Below are 20,170 nucleotides of genomic sequence, written 5' to 3' on the forward strand. Positions count from 1 at the left end.
TAGCTATTGATCCTGTGTTATCAATATATCGGTGTTACACGTCATTGTTGTCACACGTCATTGTTGTCTTCCTGATATAATAATGACCCCACTACTGAGATCTTTACCGAACAGGAAGTGTGAGGTCTGTTTGAGAGGTCAGTGATCAGAGAAAAACTGCAATATTTCAAGATTTTCTTTAATATGTAAAATGACACACACAAAAACAACAGAACATCCAAAACTTAAAATATATATTTATCATTTAACTTCATTTAAAGAATGGGACATGTTCTGATAAAAGATTCCCAGTGGGCTCCACTTCAGCTTACAAATTAAGATCCAGCTTCATAAAATTCTAAATTCAGTCAAAAAATTAATTATGCTGTGAAAATTGATCTATGATGTTACAGAAACAGCAACGCGTTTCGAATGCACATACTGCGTTCTTTGTCACAGCTTACACCAAACTTCTCACCAGACTGCAAGAATAAGCTTCACAATAAAAAAGATTGGGTGGAACTACAACGTCTTCATCACTCCATGCCGGCTATGTGAGCCATGATGTTAAAGTAGGCCAGAGGGGCTTCGACAATACGGGGGATCTATACATTTAACTTCTTATAGCAAAGTAAAAATAGTAAATAATGAATAAATGGATGCTTGGGTAACCCCACATTCTGCAGCTAAAACCTCCTACCACCCGTGAGGATTATCAATGAGTGGAACAAGTGGCCACGAGAGATGGTGAGTTCTTCAATGGAAGTCTTCATACAGAGGCTGGACAGACATCTGTCTGAGATGGTTTAGTGAATCATGCAGGGGGTTGGACCAGATGACCCTGGAGGTCCTTTCCAACTTTTCCTTTCTAGAATTCTTTGATTAACACACAGTGACCAATGGTCACATGACTTTCTCTCAAAACCAGTTGGTCATTGGCCACCTTGATGGATGGATTTTCAGCCACGTGTGTCCAGCCTTGGTCTCACAAATGCTTCTAGAAAGGAGCCTGTTTCCTCCAGTGTTACAGGACTGTACAGCCGGGGTTCATGTGTCTGGTGCTGGTCCTTTTGCTTGTCTCATGGTGATAGTTGTGTCACAATCATTTCTATACCTGTAGTTTAGCTCCATGTTTTTTTATTTCACGCTGGGTAATGATGTTCTTGACATTTAATTCCCTCAGTTTTTCTGTCGGAATGATAAAATGTGATAGGAAACAAGATAAATGATTATTGCCGGATGTTTATCAGTTGGAGAGAAGAAAAACAGCTACATTTGTAAGCGCCAAAACACGTAGAATGTGATTGGCGTTGCTGGGGTGTCCCCCTTTGCCCCCGGTTGGGTCATCCAGATGTCTTGCTGGTCCCAATAGAGTTTTTGCTCACATATTATGGTCCCTTGTTGGGCACAAACTGTTCTCCACTTTATTACTCAGTGGAGACTAAATGATGACACAGGATCTCTGCGTTACCTTAGAAATATGCAATTGGCAAAGTTGGGAGAAACAGTTCTCTTAATAATTGCTGGAAGTTAGTTTGTTTACAGTTAACTCATTGGAGAGATTTTCAGGACTAACCTATATTTTTGCAGCACCTCTAACTATCTGATGAATCCTATACAATATCCTGTGCAATGTGCACACTGTCAGGATTCCGCTCGAGCAAGTAATGAGCGGCCATCATGCGATGACGTTTGTTATTTCATTCTCATTCATAGTACATTGAGAGAAGCAGGAAAAGTTGCTAGTTGGCTTATGATTGCCAGTCTGTAAATCACACACATGCTGTCACGTGAAAACCGCTTGTTGCCTTCTCGAGCGGAATCCTGACCATGTGCACATTGCATAGGATTTTGCATAGGATTCGGCTACCTCCAATACTGAGGCACTTCAGAAATTTAGTATAGCTCGGAAAACCCCTTTAACAGTCCTGTTATTGCAACCTGTGCTGAAAAAAAGATTGCTAAGAAGTCGGGTCTACTTTAGGGTATGTTCACACAGGTCCAATACGCAGTGGATTTTCACTTCAGAAATCCATTGTGTTTTGCAGTTACCAGCATTGTGGAAGGGATTTGTTAAAGTCTGATCCAAATGTTACGGAGAAAACCCACAGTGTAATCTGCTAAAACATGCAGGAAGTTGCCTATGTACAGGTATACCGACAGAATAATTGTGGTGTATGTTTTTCTCTGATAGAGATAAAATCATAGAAGAAATTAAAGTGACGCTGAATTCTGATCAGATACAGTAACAATCTGAGGTTTAGATCTTGTGATGTGAGATACGTAAAATATGTGAACTCTCTGTTATCAATTATTTCAGCTTTATTATCAGAAAATTATACATTTACCTTTCTTCTTCTCTTCTTTTTTGAGGTTTTCAGTTTCCCGCTCTGTTTTAGGATGGCTTTAAATGTAACTGGTGAAATCTGGGCTGTTACTTTAATTTTCAAGCGTGGTAGTTTCCCTGTTGAGATGGTGGAACAGAAAGCTTTATGTACTACTGCTGGTTTAAAATATTAAACTGTATTTTATAGGAGACATTACAGGGATTATCCGCCTTTTTTCTTTCTTAAAAACGGGCCCAACATGGTCTAAAAAAATATATACAGTGGTGTGAAATAGCGTTTGCCCCTTTCCTCATTTCTTATTCTTTTGCATGTTTTTCACACTTAAATGTTTCAGATCACAAAACAAATTTAAATATTAGAAAAAGATAACACAAGTAATCACAAAATGCAGTTTTCAAATGAAGATCTTTATTATTAAGGGAAAAAGAAATCCAAACCTACAGGGCCCTGTGTGAAAAATTGATTGCCCCCAAACCTAATAACTGGTTGGGCCGCCCTTAGCAGCAACAACTGCAATCAAGTATTTGTGATGACTGGCAATGAATCTTTTACAATGCTCTGGAGGAATTTTGGCCCACTCATCTTTGTAAAATTGTTGTAATTCGGCCACATTGGAGGGTTTCCGAGCATGAACCGCCTTTTTAAGGTCATGTCACAGCATCTCAATCAGATTAAGGTCAGGACTTTGACTAGGCCACTCCAAAGTCTTAATTTTGTTTTACTTATGCCATTCACAGGTAGACTTGCTGGTGTTTTGGATCACTGAATCCAATATACAAAGAACTGGCCTACAAAATGCAGTACTTCAGTATTAGCATAAACCAATCAAAGAAGAAGTAGAACTGCTTAATTATTAAAATATTGAGACAAATGGATTCTGGAGGCGCTCCCGTGGAAGAAAGAGTAACCAAAAAATTGTTAAATCTTCCAATTGTGGTGCAATCACATGGAGGATATTCCACCAGGGATTAATATTTGTAGGTTTATTAAAAAATCATAAAACCGTGAATACACATAAGGGACATGGATGTACAAAAAGGGAAGGGAGAGGGGAGTCTTTAAAAAGGATCACACAACTAGTTTCTGCTCATAGAGCCTTCATCAGGTGTGTATGAGACCTTAGGTTTGACTGAACTCTTATACCCAGCATCTTTACTTGTGGGTGGGGTCACCCTCAGAGGTAACACCCAATTCAAATCTACTCTTCCTCTCTGTTGTGGAGTCTGGAGTCTAACTGATGAATATAGGTGGACTCTTGTATACATATATTTCTTACCAATAGTGTCACTGCTCAAATTTTAAAAATCATCACCCAAATGTGAGCTGGAAGCCTATGTTAACCAAATGACTATTTTGTCAAAATCTATAATTATCTACCGTGTGGAGTTCCTACAAGAAATCTAAAAATTGATTTAGGGAGGCATTGGGCTGATAAGATGGGTAGCAAAAAAAAAAACATCCCAGACCAGACACATAGATGCATGCTCACTCCTGGAGTCTCACCCCTCCGCCGCAGTCCACAGAGCGGCCCCGAACTGGAGCGGGGAGTGTTATTGTGATACAAATTGTTGTTTGATGTGTCGGATTGCTTATATTTTTTCTTTGGGTTGTTCCCCACACATATATATACATTCACACATACATATACATATACAGTGCCTACAAGTAGTATTCAACCCCCTGCAGATTTAGCTGGTTTGATAAGATGCAAATAAGTTAGAGCCTTCAAATTGCAAACGAGAGTAGGTTTTATGAACAGAAGCATAAATCTTACAAACCAAAAAGTTATGTTGCTCAGTTGAATTTTATTAAATTTTAAACATAAAAGTGTGGGTCAATTATTATTCAACCCCTATGTTTAATATTTTGTGGAATAACCCTTGTTTGCAATTACAGCTAATAATCGTCTTTTATAAGACCTGATCAGGCCGGCACAGGTCTGTGGAGTTATCTTGGCCCACTCCTCCATGCAGATCTTCTCCAAGTTATCTAGGTTCTTTGGGTGTCTCATGTGGACTTTATTCTTGAGCTCCTTCCACAAGTTTTCAATTGGGTTAAGGTTAGGAGACTGACTAGGCCACTCCAACACCTTGACTTTTTCCCTCTTGAACCAGGCCTTGGTTTTCTTGGCTGTGTGCTTTGGGTCGTTGTCTTGTTGGAAGATGAAATTACGACCCATCTTAAGATCCTTGATGGAGGAGCGGAGGTTCTTGGCCAAAATCTCCAGGTAGGCCGTGCTATCCATCTTCCCATGGATGCGGACCAGATGGCCAGGCCCCTTGGCTGAGAAACAGCCCCACAGCATGATGCTGCCACCACCAAGCTTGACTGTAGGGATGGTATTCTTGGGGTCGTATGCAGTGCCATCCAGTCTCCAAACGTCACGTGTGTGGTTGGCACCAAAGATCTCGATCTTGGTCTCATCAGACCATAGAACCTTGAACCAGTCTGTCTCAGAGTCCTCCAAGTGATCATGAGCAAACTGTAGAGGAGCCTTGACATGACGCTTTGAAAGTAAAGGTACCTTACGGGCTCGTCTGGAACGGAGACCATTGCGGTGGAGTACGTTACTTATGGTAATGACTGAAACCAATGTCCCCACTGCCATGAGATCTTCCCGGAGCTCCTTCCTTGTTGTCCTTGGGTTAGCCTTGACTCTTCGGACAAGCCTGGCCTCGGCACGGGAGGACACTTTCAAAGGCTGTCCAGGCCGTGGAAGGCTAACAGTAGTTCCATAAGCCTTCCACTTACGGATGATGCTCCCAACAGTGGAGACAGGTAGGCCCAACTCCTTGGAAAGGGTTTTGTACCACTTGCCAGCCGTGTGACCCTCCACGATCTTGTCTCTGATGGCCTTGGAATGCTCCTTTGTCTTTCCCATGTTGACCATGTCTGAGTGCTGTTCACAAGTTTGGGGAGGGTCTTAAATAGTCAGAAAAGGCTGGCAAAAGAGATCTTTAATCCACACATGTGAAGCTCATTATTCTTGGTGCCTGAACTACTTCTTAATACTTTAGGGGGACCAAACAGAATTCTTGTGGTTTGAGGGGTTGAATAATAAATGACACTCTGAATTAACTTTTAACGTTTTTTAAAAAAAAAAAAAAAAAAATTGCTGCAGTGCATTTCCCACTTCCAGGCTGATCTACAGTACAAATGTCACAATGCCAAGTTAATTCCGCATGTGTCAACCAGCTAAATCTGCAGGGGGTTGAATACTACTTGTAGGCACTGTATATATATATGGATTGGATCTCGAATATAACATGATAGTATGATGCTTTAGCATCTGCTGGATAATAATTGGGGCATGTGTTGATAAAAATAAAGAAAAGTGATTTGATGGTATATTTTCGATTGTCTCATGAATTTTGGATCTATAATGATTAAAATATATGTATGTTCTGGTGGTGAATTGAATGTGAATGGGTGAATTATAGGGGGGGGGATAAAAACCAATGACGCGTATATTGATGTTACTTGCCACTCCAACGATAATGTTAATTCTCAGATGCAATGATTTGCACATATGAACAGGTTATATGAGAAGGAGGTCAAATGAGACCAACTGGTCAAAGACATATGATGTATTGGAGAGATATCAGGGATTGCCAGATAGATGCCCCAGGTCCTTAGTTCTGATACAGGACTTTACTGTAAGTGTCATGATGTTAATTGCCATGGAAAAAGTGGTGTTATTCAGCTAGCTACATATCTCTTATACTGTCTCAACTGTCTCGTTTTAAACATATTTTTAAAATAAGTTAAAAGTCTCCATATTTAATTATTTTGGTGTTTTGCATTTTTCTTGATTATTTATACCTTGCCTACAACATTTTAATTATTTATACCATATGATACCTGTTCTGTGGGATTCCTTGCTTCACCTGGTTTTTAACTTATTTTAAAGATATGTTTGAAATAAAGATATTATATTTTAATAATTAAGCAGTTATACTTCTTCTTTGATTGGTTTATGTTTTGGATTATTGTCCTGCTTCATAACCCAAGTGCGCTTCAGCTTGAGGTCACTAACATATGACCAGACATTGTCCTTCAGGATTTTTTAGCAGACAGCAGAATTCATGGTTACATTTACCACAGCAAGTTTTCCAGGTCTTGAGGCAGCAAAACTGCCCCAGACCATCATACTACCATCACCATATTTTACTGTTGGTATGATGTTCCTTTTCTGAAATGCTGTGTTACTTCTACGCCAGATGTAATGGGACATACACCTTCCAAAAAGTTCAACTTTTGTCTCGTCAGTCCACAGAGTATTCTCCCAAACGACGAGGCTTTATGTTCTTTTTGTTCAGCAGGGGTTTTCGTCTTGGAACGTTACCATGTATACCATTTTTGCCCAGTCTCTTTCTTATGGTGGAGTCATGAACACTGACCTTAACGGAGGCAAGTGAGGCCTGCAGTTGTATGGATGTGTGTCACCCCAGGCCTGGATGCCACAAATATTAAAGGCTGTGTCTGAGAGCAGGAGGGAGGTTCCCTGGTCAGGGACAATTAGCTTACAGCACCTCCTGTCCCAGGCCAGTAGGGGGAGCTGGCTGCCTCTATAAAAGCTGGAACTGAGGGCAGGGTTAGAGAGAACTGGACGACCTAGCTCAGGACTGAGACTAGTCCCAGAGAAGGAGGGACAGTTGGGCTGTAGCCAAGGAGTCTGTGAAGCAGAGGAGAAGCTGCGAGCCAGGGACAGAGGCTACGAGAGCCGATCCTGGCTGAGAGAATCACCACCGGACATTGGGGTCCGAGGCTGTCGGGGTTGCAAGCCCTGCAGCAGATAACCAACCCGCAAGGGATTTCAGGTCCCTCGGACTAAGAAGCCTGGAGGCTCCGCCACACAGAGGGACCGGTACAGCACGGAAAAGCAAAAGGTACCTAAGGCCCGAGTCGCAAGCCATACAGGCGAAGTACACGGCCAGCTCAGGGACGTGGGCTATTACACCACGAAAAGGGGGATAGTTAGCAAGGGCAGAGAGAGAACGGTAGGCCTTCACACTCACCCTGACCAGTGGGGCTCGCCCGAATGCTCTCAGACACCCAGGCCCATTCCTACCCAGTACTCCTGTTGGGTCAGTAGTAATACCTACAATAAAGACCCTGGACTGTTTGAAGCGGACTCTGAACTCTTATTACTGCGGCCTACACCATCACCCCCAGCATCCACCTACATTGCCCTGAGGCTACACTCTTCCTGTGGGGAGTTATCCTATCCCTGTGCTGCACACCAACACCAGCCTCAGCGGTCTGCCTTGCAGCGGCGGTCATCCCTGACCACAATCCACGGGTGGCGTAGTCGGACATTCATAGCTCTACAAATAGACTGCCACAGCATTTGGTCTGACCACCCTGAGCCACGGGATCGGGTTGACACTACTACTCCCAGCATCGCACTGAAGCCCGGTTCCGGGTGCCGCACGGCCCAGGGGGCAAGTCAGCTTTGGCGTAGGCGGCAGGATAGTGACCAACCCGCCACAAACGGGTATTGCGTGCCTGAAAAAGACTTTGTACTTACCTGAGTGAAGTTTCCCGCCATCTTCAGCCATTTTCCCGCCATCTTCAGCCGTTTTCCCGCCAACAGGCGCCATCTTCGGGACGCCGCGCGGGAAGAAGAGGGGCGTGGACGTCCAAACCGCACGAGACCTGAAGCCCCGCCCTACGCACCAACGCTGCGCAAGGTCCTGGAAGGAGAGAGAGCGACCCTGACGTCACCAGGACGCGACGCAAGGTCCTCGCCCGGAGCAGCACCAGCGGAGCCGCAGCCTACGGAAGAGGATCAACGGAAGGTAGGGTACGGTTAACTAGGGGGGAGGAAGATGACGGACGCGGAGGGACCTTCTACCACCAGCGTGGCTGCAGCAGCGGTGATGCCGTTCTCCATGCCCTACATCCCCGGAGCATCTGGCTGCCCCAATACTCAGGGGAATCCCATACATTAACTGACTTTAAGGAAAGACTGCACGGTTTATTTAAAGTTTATCCCCTGACAGAAGAACAGAAAGTGAGCATTCTGACGGGGCAGCTAAACGGTGCAGCCCAGCGGGAAGTGAAATCATGGTCAGATGAGGAGAAAAGGACTGTAAAGGACATTCTGACCCGGCTGCGGAGTACCTGTGATACCCGTACCTCAGCAGAAATCGAAATGCGGTTCTATGGCTGTAAGCAGCGAGCCCAAGATAGTATCAGAGACTATGCCGTGAACCTGCAAGAAGCTCTGGGAGCAATTAAACAAGCTGACCCTGGCAGCGTGCAGGACACCGATAAACTGTTGACTGACCAGTTCATAGAAGGTCTGCTGTCCAGCGCCCACAGAATCCAGCTGCGCCTCATGGCCCTACAGAACCCCGATTTGACTTTTGCGCAGTTCAAAGATAGGGCCATCCGGGTGCTCCGAGAACCCGCACCAGGTGGCGCTGTAGTTTCCCGGTGCCCTGCCATCACTTACCACCAGGAGATGGCGCCCTACCCCGCAGACCTTGTGGGGGCTGATGCGCAGGCCCTAAATCCATCCCAGCCTGCCAACCAGCACCATCAGGTCCAAGAATTAACCAAGAGTGAGGCTGCATTGACCAGGACCGTACAGTCGTTGCAGATGGAACCATCAAGACCAATCAAGCTGACTTCCAGTCCGGAGGATGTCCCGTGGCGTCGACAGAGGAGGATCCCGTCGTTCAGAGGGAGGCCCGCCGACCGTTACACCGAGGATGGACAACCGATTTGCCGCCGTTGCAGCCAGCCAGGACACATAACCAGGTTCTGTACTTTAAATGGGTCCGACCTGGGGCAGAGGGCCAACCCCCAGGCATAAGGTCATTAGGCCCGTCTAATTGGCGCGATAAGTACGTGGGGGGACGCCCGGTCTTACCCGTAGTGCTGGACGGTATCCCCATGAGTGCACTGCTGGACACCGGGTCTCAAGTGACTACCATCCCCTACGTACTTTTCAAGCGGTACTGGAGTGACGCTGACATAACCCGCTATCCAGACGATGACTTAAGCATCATCGCCAGCAATGGCCAACCCGTGCCGCAGGTGGGGTTCAGAGAGATGACCATCAAGATTGGTAAGGTTGGACTGCCGGCACAGGGAGTGATCATTGTGGACATTGACCGTCGTGAAAGTCACCCTAAAATAACCTTGGGTACTAATGTGATTGAAAACTGTCTTTCAGAAGTAATTGTGATTTTGCAGCAGGTGGCGATGAATGCGAGCTCCAGCCAACAGAGGGTCCTCCAGAAAGAGATAAGAGCCCTGATGAGACGGCAACAGGTAGAACTGTCTGGTGGTGAGATCGGTAGCATGAGGATGAGCGACCCGTTCCCCATTGCCATGCCTCCCAAAAGCGAAATGATGATCTGGTGTCGGACTGCAATCGGGTTAAGAGGGAGAGACTACCAAGCCATGCTAGAACCCGTGTACTCAGACAACAGGCCACCATTTTGACAGCCCGGGGGGTGATTGTTGTCCGCCATGGAAGGGTGCCCTTCCGGATCTTAAACACCGGGGAAAGGGAAGTACACTTGCCCCGGTACGCTACACTAGCCAAATTGTTTGCCGTCGAGCACAATGCTATCAGGGTCGTGGAACCTTTGCCTCCATCTCCACCGGTGTAGGATAATGGCTCACAGAAACACAAGGAGGACTGGTGCCAGAAGCTCCACGTGGGTGCTGACTCCACTCCCTCGCACCAAAAACAAGGAGTCTACCGGGTGGTTCAGGAGTACGAGAGAATCTTTAGTAAGCACCCGCTAGACTTCGGCAGAGTGAAAGGGGTAGAACACCACATCCCCACGGGGAGCCACCCACCAATAAAAGAGAGACACAGACCTGTACCCCCTGCGCACTATCAGAACGCAAAGGGCATGCTGAGAGAAATGAAGGCAGCTGGGGTCATTAGAGATAGCTGTAGCCCCTGGGCAGCTCCCTTAGTTTTGGAAAAAAGATAGACTGTAGCATGAGAATGTGCGTGGACTATAGACAAATCAATCGTATCACCCATAAAGACGCGTACCCTTTACCTAGGATAGAGGAGTCTTTAGCCGCACTAAAATCAGCTAATTTCTTCTCTACTTTGGACCTTACTAGCGGGTACTGGCAGGTTCCTGTGGCAGAGGCTGACAAGGAGAAGACCGCCTTCACCACCCCGATGGGATTGAGCAAATTCAACTATATGCCATTCGGGCTCTGCAACGCACCCGGGACCTTCCAGAGGCTGATGGAATGCTGTCTAGGGCACAGAAACTTCGAGACGGTCCTACTTTACCTGGACTACGTGATCGTCTATTCGAAGACCTACGAGGACCATCTAAAACACCTGGCAGAGGTGTTCGAAGCCCTGGCAGGCTATGGCATGAAAGTGAAACCCTCTAAGTGCCATCTGTTAAAGCCGAAGGTACAGTACTTGGAACACGTGGTGAGTGCAGAAGGAGTAGCCCCCGACCCCGACAAGGTCACAGTAATTTAGAGCTGGCCAAGCCCCTCAAACATCAAAGAAGTGAGGCAGTTCCTCGGGTTGGTAGGCTACTACCGAAGGTTCATCCCCGTGTTCACAAAGATGGCAGCTCCAATGCAGGACCTCCTGATAGGTCAATCCAAGACCAGAAGTCAAAAGCCACCCTTCAAGTGGGACAAGCCGGAAGAGGAGTCCTTCCGCCAGTTGAAGATGGCCCTCACGGGGGATGAGATCCTGGCCTACCCCGATTATGGCCAGCCTTTCATCCTCCACGCAAACGCCAGCAATGTGGGGCTGGGAGCCGTACTGTCACAGAACCAGCAGGGCAGAGGAAGGGTGATCGCGTACGCCAGCCGGAAGCTGAGGCCCACTGAAAGAAACCCGGAGAATTACAGCTCCTTCAAGCTAGAATTCTTGGCAGTGGTGTGGGCCGTCACAGAACGGTTTAAGCATTACCTGGCCTCCGCAAAGTTCACTGTGTACACGGACAACAACCCGCTGACACACCTGGACAATGCAAGACTAGGTGCCCTAGAACAGCGGTGGATGGCCCGGCTATCCAATTATGACTTCACAATCAAATACCGGGCAGGCAGGACCAACACCAACGCAGACGCCCTATCAAGAATACCTCACCGACCCGAAGGAGAAGAAAACTCGGAAGAGCTGGAGGAAGTAGAGCTCCCTGCGTTCCACCGGTATGGGGCCACTCAGTATTCTCACCGGGTAAAAGACAAAGACCTAACCACCGTCATGTTCAACCCCTTACCCCACCACGGCTGGGCTGAAATGCAAGATAGTGACCCTGCAGTTCGCCTGGTGAAAGACCTGTTAACCCAGGCAGACGCTAGCCCTGGCCCGGACGCTCCAGAGGAAGCCAAGCAGTTATGGAAGGAGAAAAGCAGGCTATTCCTCTACGATGGTAAGCTGTGCAGAAGGCTTGTCAACCACCGGACGCACGAGCTGACCTGGCAGGTAGTGGTCCCAAGGCGAGATGCAGCAATGGTCCTGGAGGCCTACCATGACAGAGCGCGACACTTCGGGTGGAAGAAACTGGAGTTCCTACTGAGAGAGCGGTTCTACTGGGTCGGTATGAGAGGGGCCATAGAGAAGTGGAGCAGGGACTGCGGCTCATGCCACCTCAGAAGGAAGGACCGTACCAGCCAGAAGACACCCTTGAGGCCCATCGTCACCAGGCAGCCTCTTGAGCTAGTAGCTCTGGACCATGTGAAGTTGGCTCCAAGCCGGTCCGGCTACATCTATGCCCTCACGATTGTGGACCATTACTCCCGGTTCCTGGTGGTGGTTCCTGTTAAAGACCTGACAGCCCAAACAGCGGCCAGAGCCTTCCAGAAACACTTCTGCCGTCCACACGGGTATCCGGAACAGATCTTGACAGATCAAGGTCCAGCGTTTGAGGCTGAAGTATTCCAGGAGTTCTGCAACCTCTACGGTTGTAGGAAGATTCGGACAATGCCTTACCACCCGCAAGCCAACGGGCTGTGTGAGAAAATGAACAATATCGTCATTGATCTCCTCAAGACTTTGCCCCTGGAAGAACGCAGCCTGTGGCCCGAGAAGCTGCCAGACCTGATTGACTTGTACAACCATATCCCGGTGAATGCTACAAATTGCACCCCGGCTTACCTGATGCACGCAAGACCAGGTAAGCTGCCGATAGACCTGGAGATGGGAGTCCTGACACCCGAGGACACGTCCCCAGATGCGGACTGGGATACGGAACGGCGGCTACAGTGCAAGAAGGTACAGGAGACTGTGCAGAGGAGTCTGGCTCAAGCGAGAGAAAAGCAGGAGAAGCTCTTCAACCAACACGCCCCTGCTGGTCCCCTGGAACCTGGAGAGCAGGTCCTGAAGCGGAAGAGAAGGCTTCACAAGCTGAACGACCAGTGGGAGAGAGACCCGTACACAGTACTGCAGTCCGACCACAACAACCCGAAGGTATGTGTGATTACCAAGGATGGAGGAGAAACCACTAGCACCGTCTCCAGAGACCACCTAAAACGGTGCCCCGAGCAACTACAGAGTGCAGGGGAAGATCAAGATGACCTTGAACCCGCTGAGGACAAGGAAGAAATGGTCAGCACCGTTCTCAGAGGGTTCCCCTGGACCTGGACGCGAATAAACGATGCCATAGTGGTACCCGTCCTACACTTCCTTCAACCTACCCAGCAAGAGCCTACAGGAGAGCAGGAAGAACAAGAGGAACAAGCAGCCCCGGAGGCAGAAGAACCCTTGCCAGCAGCCCAGGAGAGTCAACCCTCTGCTGACAGTGAGCCTGCCATGCCTGCGGTAAGCCAAAGGACCCGCAGACAGCTGCCTGCCCTGCCTGTAAACCCAGCTAGTAGCTGTACCCTAAATGATAGTGGGGAAAGCCAGGGTAGACCACCACCAGACAGTGGGTTACGGAGGTCAACCCGGAGCACTAGGGGTCAAATACCAGCTCGCTGCAAGATCTAAATGCACAGTGTATATATTTAATGTTTTATGTTTGTACCCTGGTTATTAATAATGTTTTTCCAGTTTCCCTAGATACAATGGACTGACAAGTTATGGACAGTGAATAACCGGAACTACCATGTAGATAGTTGCACTTGGTGCCCTCTTTCGAAGATGACCACGGAAGAAAAACCTGTCCGGCGTGGCCCTCTTGTGGTCCAAAGTAGTTAGCTTTTACCTTGCCGCCACGCCCAAGGCCAGGAACTTGGGGTTTATAGGGACAGGTCCCCACATTGTGGAAAACTACACCTAGTTGGGTGATATGGACACCCGGTCACGGAAGCGCTGTGACCTTAAGGACAAAATGCACTTGTATATATGTTATGTTATTGTTTTTACCCTGTATTTGTGTTTCCTGTTAGTCCTGGAGTACTAAATTTTACTAGGGGGGAATGTGTCACCCCAGGCCTGGATGCCACAAATATTAAAGGCTGTGTCTGAGAGCAGGAGGGAGGTTCCCTGGTCAGGGACAATTAGCATACAGCACCTCCTGTCCCAGGCCAGTAGGGGGAGCTGGCTGCCCCTATAAAAGCTGGAACTGAGGGCAGGGTTAGAGAGAACTGGACGACCTAGCTCAGGACTGAGACTAGTCCCAGAGAAGGAGGGACAGTTGAGCTGTAGCCAAGGAGTCCGTGAAGCAGAGGAGAAGCTGCGAGCCAGGGACAGAGGCGATGAGAGCCGATCCTGGCTGAGAGAATCACCACCGGACATTGGGGTCCGAGGCTGTCAGGGTTGCAAGCCCTGCAGCAGATAACCAACCCGCAAGGGATTTCGGGTCCCTCGGCCTAAGAAGCCTGGAGGCTCCGCCACACAGAGGGACCGGTACAGCACGGAAAAGCAAAAGGTACCTAAGGCCAGAGTCGCAAGCCATACAGGCGAAGTAGACGGCCAGCTCAGGGACGTGGGCTATTACACCACGAAAAGGGGGATAGTTAGCAAGGGCAGAGAGAGAACGGTAGGCCTTCACACTCACCCTGACCAGTGGGGCTCGCCCGAATGCGCTCAGACACCCAGGCCCTTTCCTGCCCGGTACTCCTGTTGGGTCAGTAGTAATACCTACAATAAAGACCCTGGACTGTTTGAAGCGGACTCTGAACTCTTATTACTGCGGCCTACACCATCACCCCCAGCATCCACCTACATTGCCCTGAGGCTACACTTTTCCCGTGGGGAGTTATCCTATCCCTGTGCTGCACACCCACACCAGCCTCAGCGGTCTGCCTTGCAGTGGCGGTCATCCCTGACCGCAATCCACGGGTGGCGTAGTCGGACATTCATAGCTCTACAAATAGACTGCCACAGCATTTGGTCTGACCACCCTGAGCCACGGGATCGGGTTGCCACTACTACTCCCAGCATTGCACTGAAGCCCGGTTCCGGGTGCCCCACGGCCCAGGGGGCGAGTCAGATGTTGCTGTGGGGTCTTTTGTGACCTCTTGGATGAGTCATTGCTGCGCTCTTGGGGTAATTTTGTTGGCCGGCCACTACTGGGAAGGTTCACCACTGTTCCATGTTTTTGCCATTTGTGGATAATGGCTCTCACTGTGATTTCCTATCATCCCAAAGCTTTATAAATGTCTTTATAACCTTTTCCAGACTGATAGATCTCAGTTAATTTGTTTCTCATTTGTTCCTGAATTTCTTTGTATTGCAGAATGATGATTATCTTTTGAGCATCTTTTTGTCTACTTCACTTTGTCAGGCAGGTCTTATTTAAGTGATTTGTTGTTTGAGAACAGGCAGTAATCAGGCCTGTGTGTGGCTAGGGAAATTGAACTCAGCTTCCCAAAAAACTGATAAACCACATTTAATTTAAGTTTTAGGGGGATGGGGGGGGGCAATCACTTTTTCACACAGGGCCCTGTAGGTTTGCACTTCTGTTTCCCTTAATAATAAAAATCATGATTTAAAAAATGCATTTTGTGCTTACTTGTGTTATCTTTGTCTAATATTTAAATTTGTTTTATGATCTGAAACATTTAAGTGTGACAAACATGCAAAGGAGTAAGAAATCAGGAAAGGGGCAAAGAATTTTTCATACCACTGTATATATATATATATATATATATATATATACACATATATATACACACTCACCTACGGCTCCCCTGCCATTCCTCTCTCCTGCTGCTTGGACCTCTTCAAGCAGGTTGCATGTAACTGTTGTACAGGTCACCTACCATATCAGTGATATGATGTGGGAAGTGGTCACCGGTTGACCATTGCAGCCACTGATTGGCTGCAGTGACCAACCCATCAGCGCTGGGAGAGGAATAAAAGCCACTGGCAGAGACCCTGACAGCAGTACAGAGGAGCAGAAATGGATCAATAGGTAAGTTTTCTTTTTTAATTTTTAAATAATTACATGGTTGTCCAGTTTTTGTTTTTTTTTTCAAAAGAGTGGACAATCCCTTTAATTTTTATGAGCAGTGGGCCAGAAATAGCTTATAGAACATGACGTGAAACCAAGACAATACAAAAAAAAATATGTTTTTGCTTTTTTAAATAAAATGTAAACCTTGAGAGCGTTACTGGACTACGGCCATTTCGCTCTTGATTGCGCTTCTACTGGTCCACATGTGCTATCTGTGCTACCTTCCTTCTGTTCACTTACTGCATATACATGGATTCTTGGTATTAGCACCGCTGATCCAAGGCTGTTGATTCTGCAGTAAATCTCTCATGAGGACGTCTGCTCTGGATGTATGAGTCCTGGTGCCGGCTTAACTCTTTCATAGGCCACCATGCTAATAGCTGTTAATATCCCCAGAGGTTGTCCCCTCACTAATCATAATGCTAGGTCATATCCTAGCCATATATCTATTTAGTACCGTTCAGGAGGTCATCCCATGTGGGACATTTATGGCTTATCAACAGGATATGTCATACATGTCTGATAGTTGTTTGGACTTACATTTTCAGAATATGGCCCCTTCACAAGCTGTCAGAAATAGAGAAGTAGGACCTGCAGCCATTCAATATTTATGGCATATCCTTTTCTCGAGATTCAGAATCCTGTTCTTGAGTTGCTGGGGGTCCGACCATTGAATAGTGATATAATGAGTGGAGATAAGTGAATCATCACGTAATACTACCCCCCAATATTTGAGCTAGTGTGGAGCTGGGAGGTTGTAGGACTGTACCTTTATGCTTGGAACATCTAATGCTTACCAATGAAGGTTGGAAGCCTGACTTACCTTGATTTCTCTCTGTTAGAGCCTCCAGGATGTCCGTGGCTGGTAGTTCACCAAGGCAGTTATCATCAATGTCAAGTTCAGAAAGCTGCTCAGAATAGCGGATGAGACTGGAAAGTATAAATTAACTTTGTTCAGAGACTGTGATTACTGTAATTTATCTTAAGTCAGAGCCAATATTCATAGAATTCACTAATATGATCCCCTACATAAGGTTTCACATTTTAGTTGTGGGTGGACAATTTTGCCTCTGCAAAGTTTTCCGTGGGTACACTGATTTTGTGAACTAGTTGACTGACATTAGAGACTTTTCCTTTTTTATCATTTCTTTCAGATACTTAGATTCATTTATCTGTCCTTTTTTTTTACTAAATCTTGTAAATTTGGTTTGATTTTATCTCACTTCATCGGTAATATTTGTCTACTAGTAGAAAGAAAAAGATAGGCCTGTGCCATACAGATTTTATGTAATGTGATCCAAGAATTCAAGATTGGACTATTGTTCAAGAACATTCCTGATAAATTACAGTGGTAGTGAAGGAAAGTGTTAGAACACACCTGGAGGAGTGGAGTCGCCAAGCCGCAGGTCACATGGACCGAGGGTGAGGGCACAGCACTGACTGATTATTTAGAAACACCGGTATGTCCAAGTCGCCCATTAAAAGGCTTTGGATGATGATGCCAGCGTGGTTTGCCAGCCATGAAACCCAACACGACGCAGCCATAAGTCACAGCCATAGGGGAAGGGAGCAGAACCCGACCCTTGATTTGAGATAGGTGTGTAACACTACCATCCAAGATAGTATGAATAGTTCAAGAAAGAGCGTCTAAAACTAAAGAAAGTGTCTCATAGCTCATTGTGCAATATAACCTGAAAAGACCAACATGAAGATGTTTTTAATCAAAAGGGGAGGTTACAATGAAAGGCATTGGGGAATGTGACAACTTTCTTTCCAAGACTCAGAATGGGTTCAGGATGACAGTGAATTTCCTTTCTCTAAACAAGAAATAATGCTCCGAGTCTTGGTTAAAGGTCCACCAAGCATCTGAGGTTTAGTTCTTGGTGACCTGTCATAAAACATCATAATCCCAAATTAATGGACTAATTCATGTAGTATTAGGGCCTTTTAAACTGTGGTAATCTCACAATTTTTTGTATGAACGTGCGTTCCCAATCATTGGGCAATGTAAATAAATTGATTGAATGTCGAATGATCGATATTTTGCTTATTATTTATTAATAAAATCTTTTATGATGATATATAAATCAAAGTTTCTCAGCAGATCCCCTCATGCCTATAGGAGATGTGCTGCGGACGATAATGCAAACTGTCTAAGAGGAGGGGAGGAAACAGAATGATCATTGTATGGAAAAACTCACAATCATGGCCACATTGAAAAGAAAGTCAACGAGTGCTTGGCATATGGTTGATTGGCGCTTGTGACGAGCACACTGATACTGATCAGATGAATGGTATTTATCTAGAAGTGTTCAGTAAAAGGCTCCTCACTTACCTACTCAGTAACTGAGAAAACTCCAGCACCCCAGTCTCTCCTTCCTTGCCTCTTGCATCGATACCATTGTTAGTCAGGTACAGCTTACTCACCCAGGGCCCGGGAAGTGGTACTGATTTGTCCTTTTTCTTTCTTCCTGACAGTATAGAGATACTTTATGCATTCACTATATTGCTAATAAGTATAAAGGTGTATTCATGTGAAGGATGAAGAAAAAGAATTGAGGAACCTTTCCATGACCTCAATGGGGACCATTTTGCCATCTACATCAATCACGCTTGAGCTAAAGTTGGCCATAAGACTGACGACAATGGAGAAGGGAGATACATAGAACAGGAAAATACTCTGTACTGTGTGATAAGGCAGGCACTACCGCGATGGGCACTATGGGCACTACAGTGAGTCTAGCATAATGAGGATTGCTATGGCACTACCACTATGAGTGCCACTATAAGTATTTTTTTTTCCCCCTAAAAGTTTGATCAGAAGGGGTTTTAGAAGTGTAAGTATCCACTGCTGTATTTTACATGTGAAGACACTTGTCAGAGGGTATTAAAGGGACTTTCCGGTTTCGGAACACGTCTTTTTCCCAGCTGCAAGCTGCCCAAGTAGACTTCACAAGCCACTGAGCTCACGGATTGGCTGCAGGGCTGTCGATGTAACATTAGTGCTGCAGACAATAACAGACATCGGGACCGACAGCAGAGACTCAGCGCTGCAGACAGCAACAGACACTGGGACCGACAGCAGAGACTCAGCCCTGTAGATAGCAACAGACATGGGGACCGACAGCAGAGACTCAGCGCTGCAGACAGCAATAGACACCGGGACCAACAGCAGAGACTCAGCCCTGCAGACAGCAACAGACACTGGAACCGACAGCAGAGACTCAGCCCTGCAGACAGCAACAGACACGGGGACCGACAGCAGAGACTCAACGCTGCTTTTTTTTAAATCCAAACAGAAACTGGAAAACCCCTTTAATTAAAACACATGTAACCATCCCTCTTTCCTATCTCCAATGTGGGAACATGATTTTTCTTTTTACCTCAGGCAGCTGAAAAGCTGAAATTATCCTACGGCCTATACAAAAAAGATTTCTGAGAAACATTTTTATGAATGATGAAAAAAAACATGAACTTCATGAAAATGGAGCAGCTCCAGGCTCTCAGTTATTGCAGACGCAGATTACCGTTTTCTCCACATCCGAGAAAATCGATCCAATTATGTTAATCACGCTCTGGTCAGAGTTTAATCAGAGTGTGACCTGATTTTGTTAGATTTGGAGAGAAAAAAAAGTTTCTCGGTCCCCTCCTTTCTGTCAGTCCATAAACATCGGACCACACTCAAATGTCATCCGAGTGCTGTCAGATTTTTTCCACTGACCCATAGAGTTCCATCCAGTTCTCGAAGGCAAACCGTCCACACTGCAGTTTCCAATGAAAACTCGGACATATGCACGGCCCCATAAAATAACATGAGGACGAGTGCTATCTGTCAAAACTATGAATAGCACTTGTCCAATTATATGGTTGTCTGCATCTGCCCTTAGAGAAAAAAATGGAGGCTCAGTCATATCACAACTAGGAGGCCACGTCCATCTGGTCTAACATCTCCATGTGGCCTGTTCTCCATGTTCTGCCTGTGCTTATGTGGGTTTCATCCATAATCAGAGTTGTGGTGGTTGTAGACATATTTACCCCTTTTCTTGCGTTTTCCTTTCTCGGAACCTCTGTCAGGTGGTCTTACAAGGTTTTCCATAGCTGCTGGCTCTCCTGAGATCATTGTATGAATACCAGATTGGTCTTGTGCTGCTCATGAAGCCCAGAACAGAAATTGTATTACGTCAAATTGCACAATTCACTTTGTGGTTAGTTTTCAGCCTGTTCTAAATACTGATTACTAATGCTATAGATGACAGATGTTATCAATGTTTTATAGATGGGGGGAAACCCAATTTATTGTGAGAAAAGTTCTGCTAGGTGCGGTAGCCCCTTGCTCAGCTGTTTATTATAGGCTTGAATGGAAAGAACACACACATTAATTAAAAGAATGCCCAGAAGTGTTCTTAAGACCCAATTTTGTAGAAAAAAGTCCAAACTTCTGGATTGTAACATTCCGATATGCAGAGGGGGATCCCACAACCATCT

At 46.3% G+C, this 20,170-nt stretch overlaps 1 protein-coding gene across 2 annotated transcripts in view; it reads right to left on the reverse strand.

Moving 5' to 3' along the window:
- Positions 1-221: 221 nt before the first annotated feature.
- The window catches only part of LOC141259009 (uncharacterized), a 36,119-nt gene continuing 16,170 nt past the window's right edge, over positions 222-20,170 (reverse strand). Inside the window, exons 7-11 of one of the 2 annotated variants that reach the window (XM_073674386.1) lie at positions 19,721-19,831; positions 18,021-18,156; positions 16,509-16,615; positions 2,328-2,443; positions 222-1,167 (exon numbers count right to left, since the gene is read on the reverse strand). In XM_073674386.1, coding sequence (XP_073530487.1) covers positions 1,159-1,167; positions 2,328-2,443; positions 16,509-16,615; positions 18,021-18,156; positions 19,721-19,831 — 479 coding nt within the window. In that variant the 3' untranslated portion in view covers positions 222-1,158. The remainder of the gene's footprint in view (positions 1,168-2,327; positions 2,444-16,508; positions 16,616-18,020; positions 18,157-19,720; positions 19,832-20,170) is intronic. The other variant, XM_073674385.1, reaches the window with a different exon arrangement.

This window comes from Phyllobates terribilis, unplaced genomic scaffold (genome assembly GCF_046119375.1).
Source record: "Phyllobates terribilis strain yellow unplaced genomic scaffold, ASM4611937v1 Scaffold_3__8_contigs__length_932513732, whole genome shotgun sequence".
NCBI classification, from domain to species: Eukaryota; Metazoa; Chordata; class Amphibia; order Anura; family Dendrobatidae; genus Phyllobates; species Phyllobates terribilis.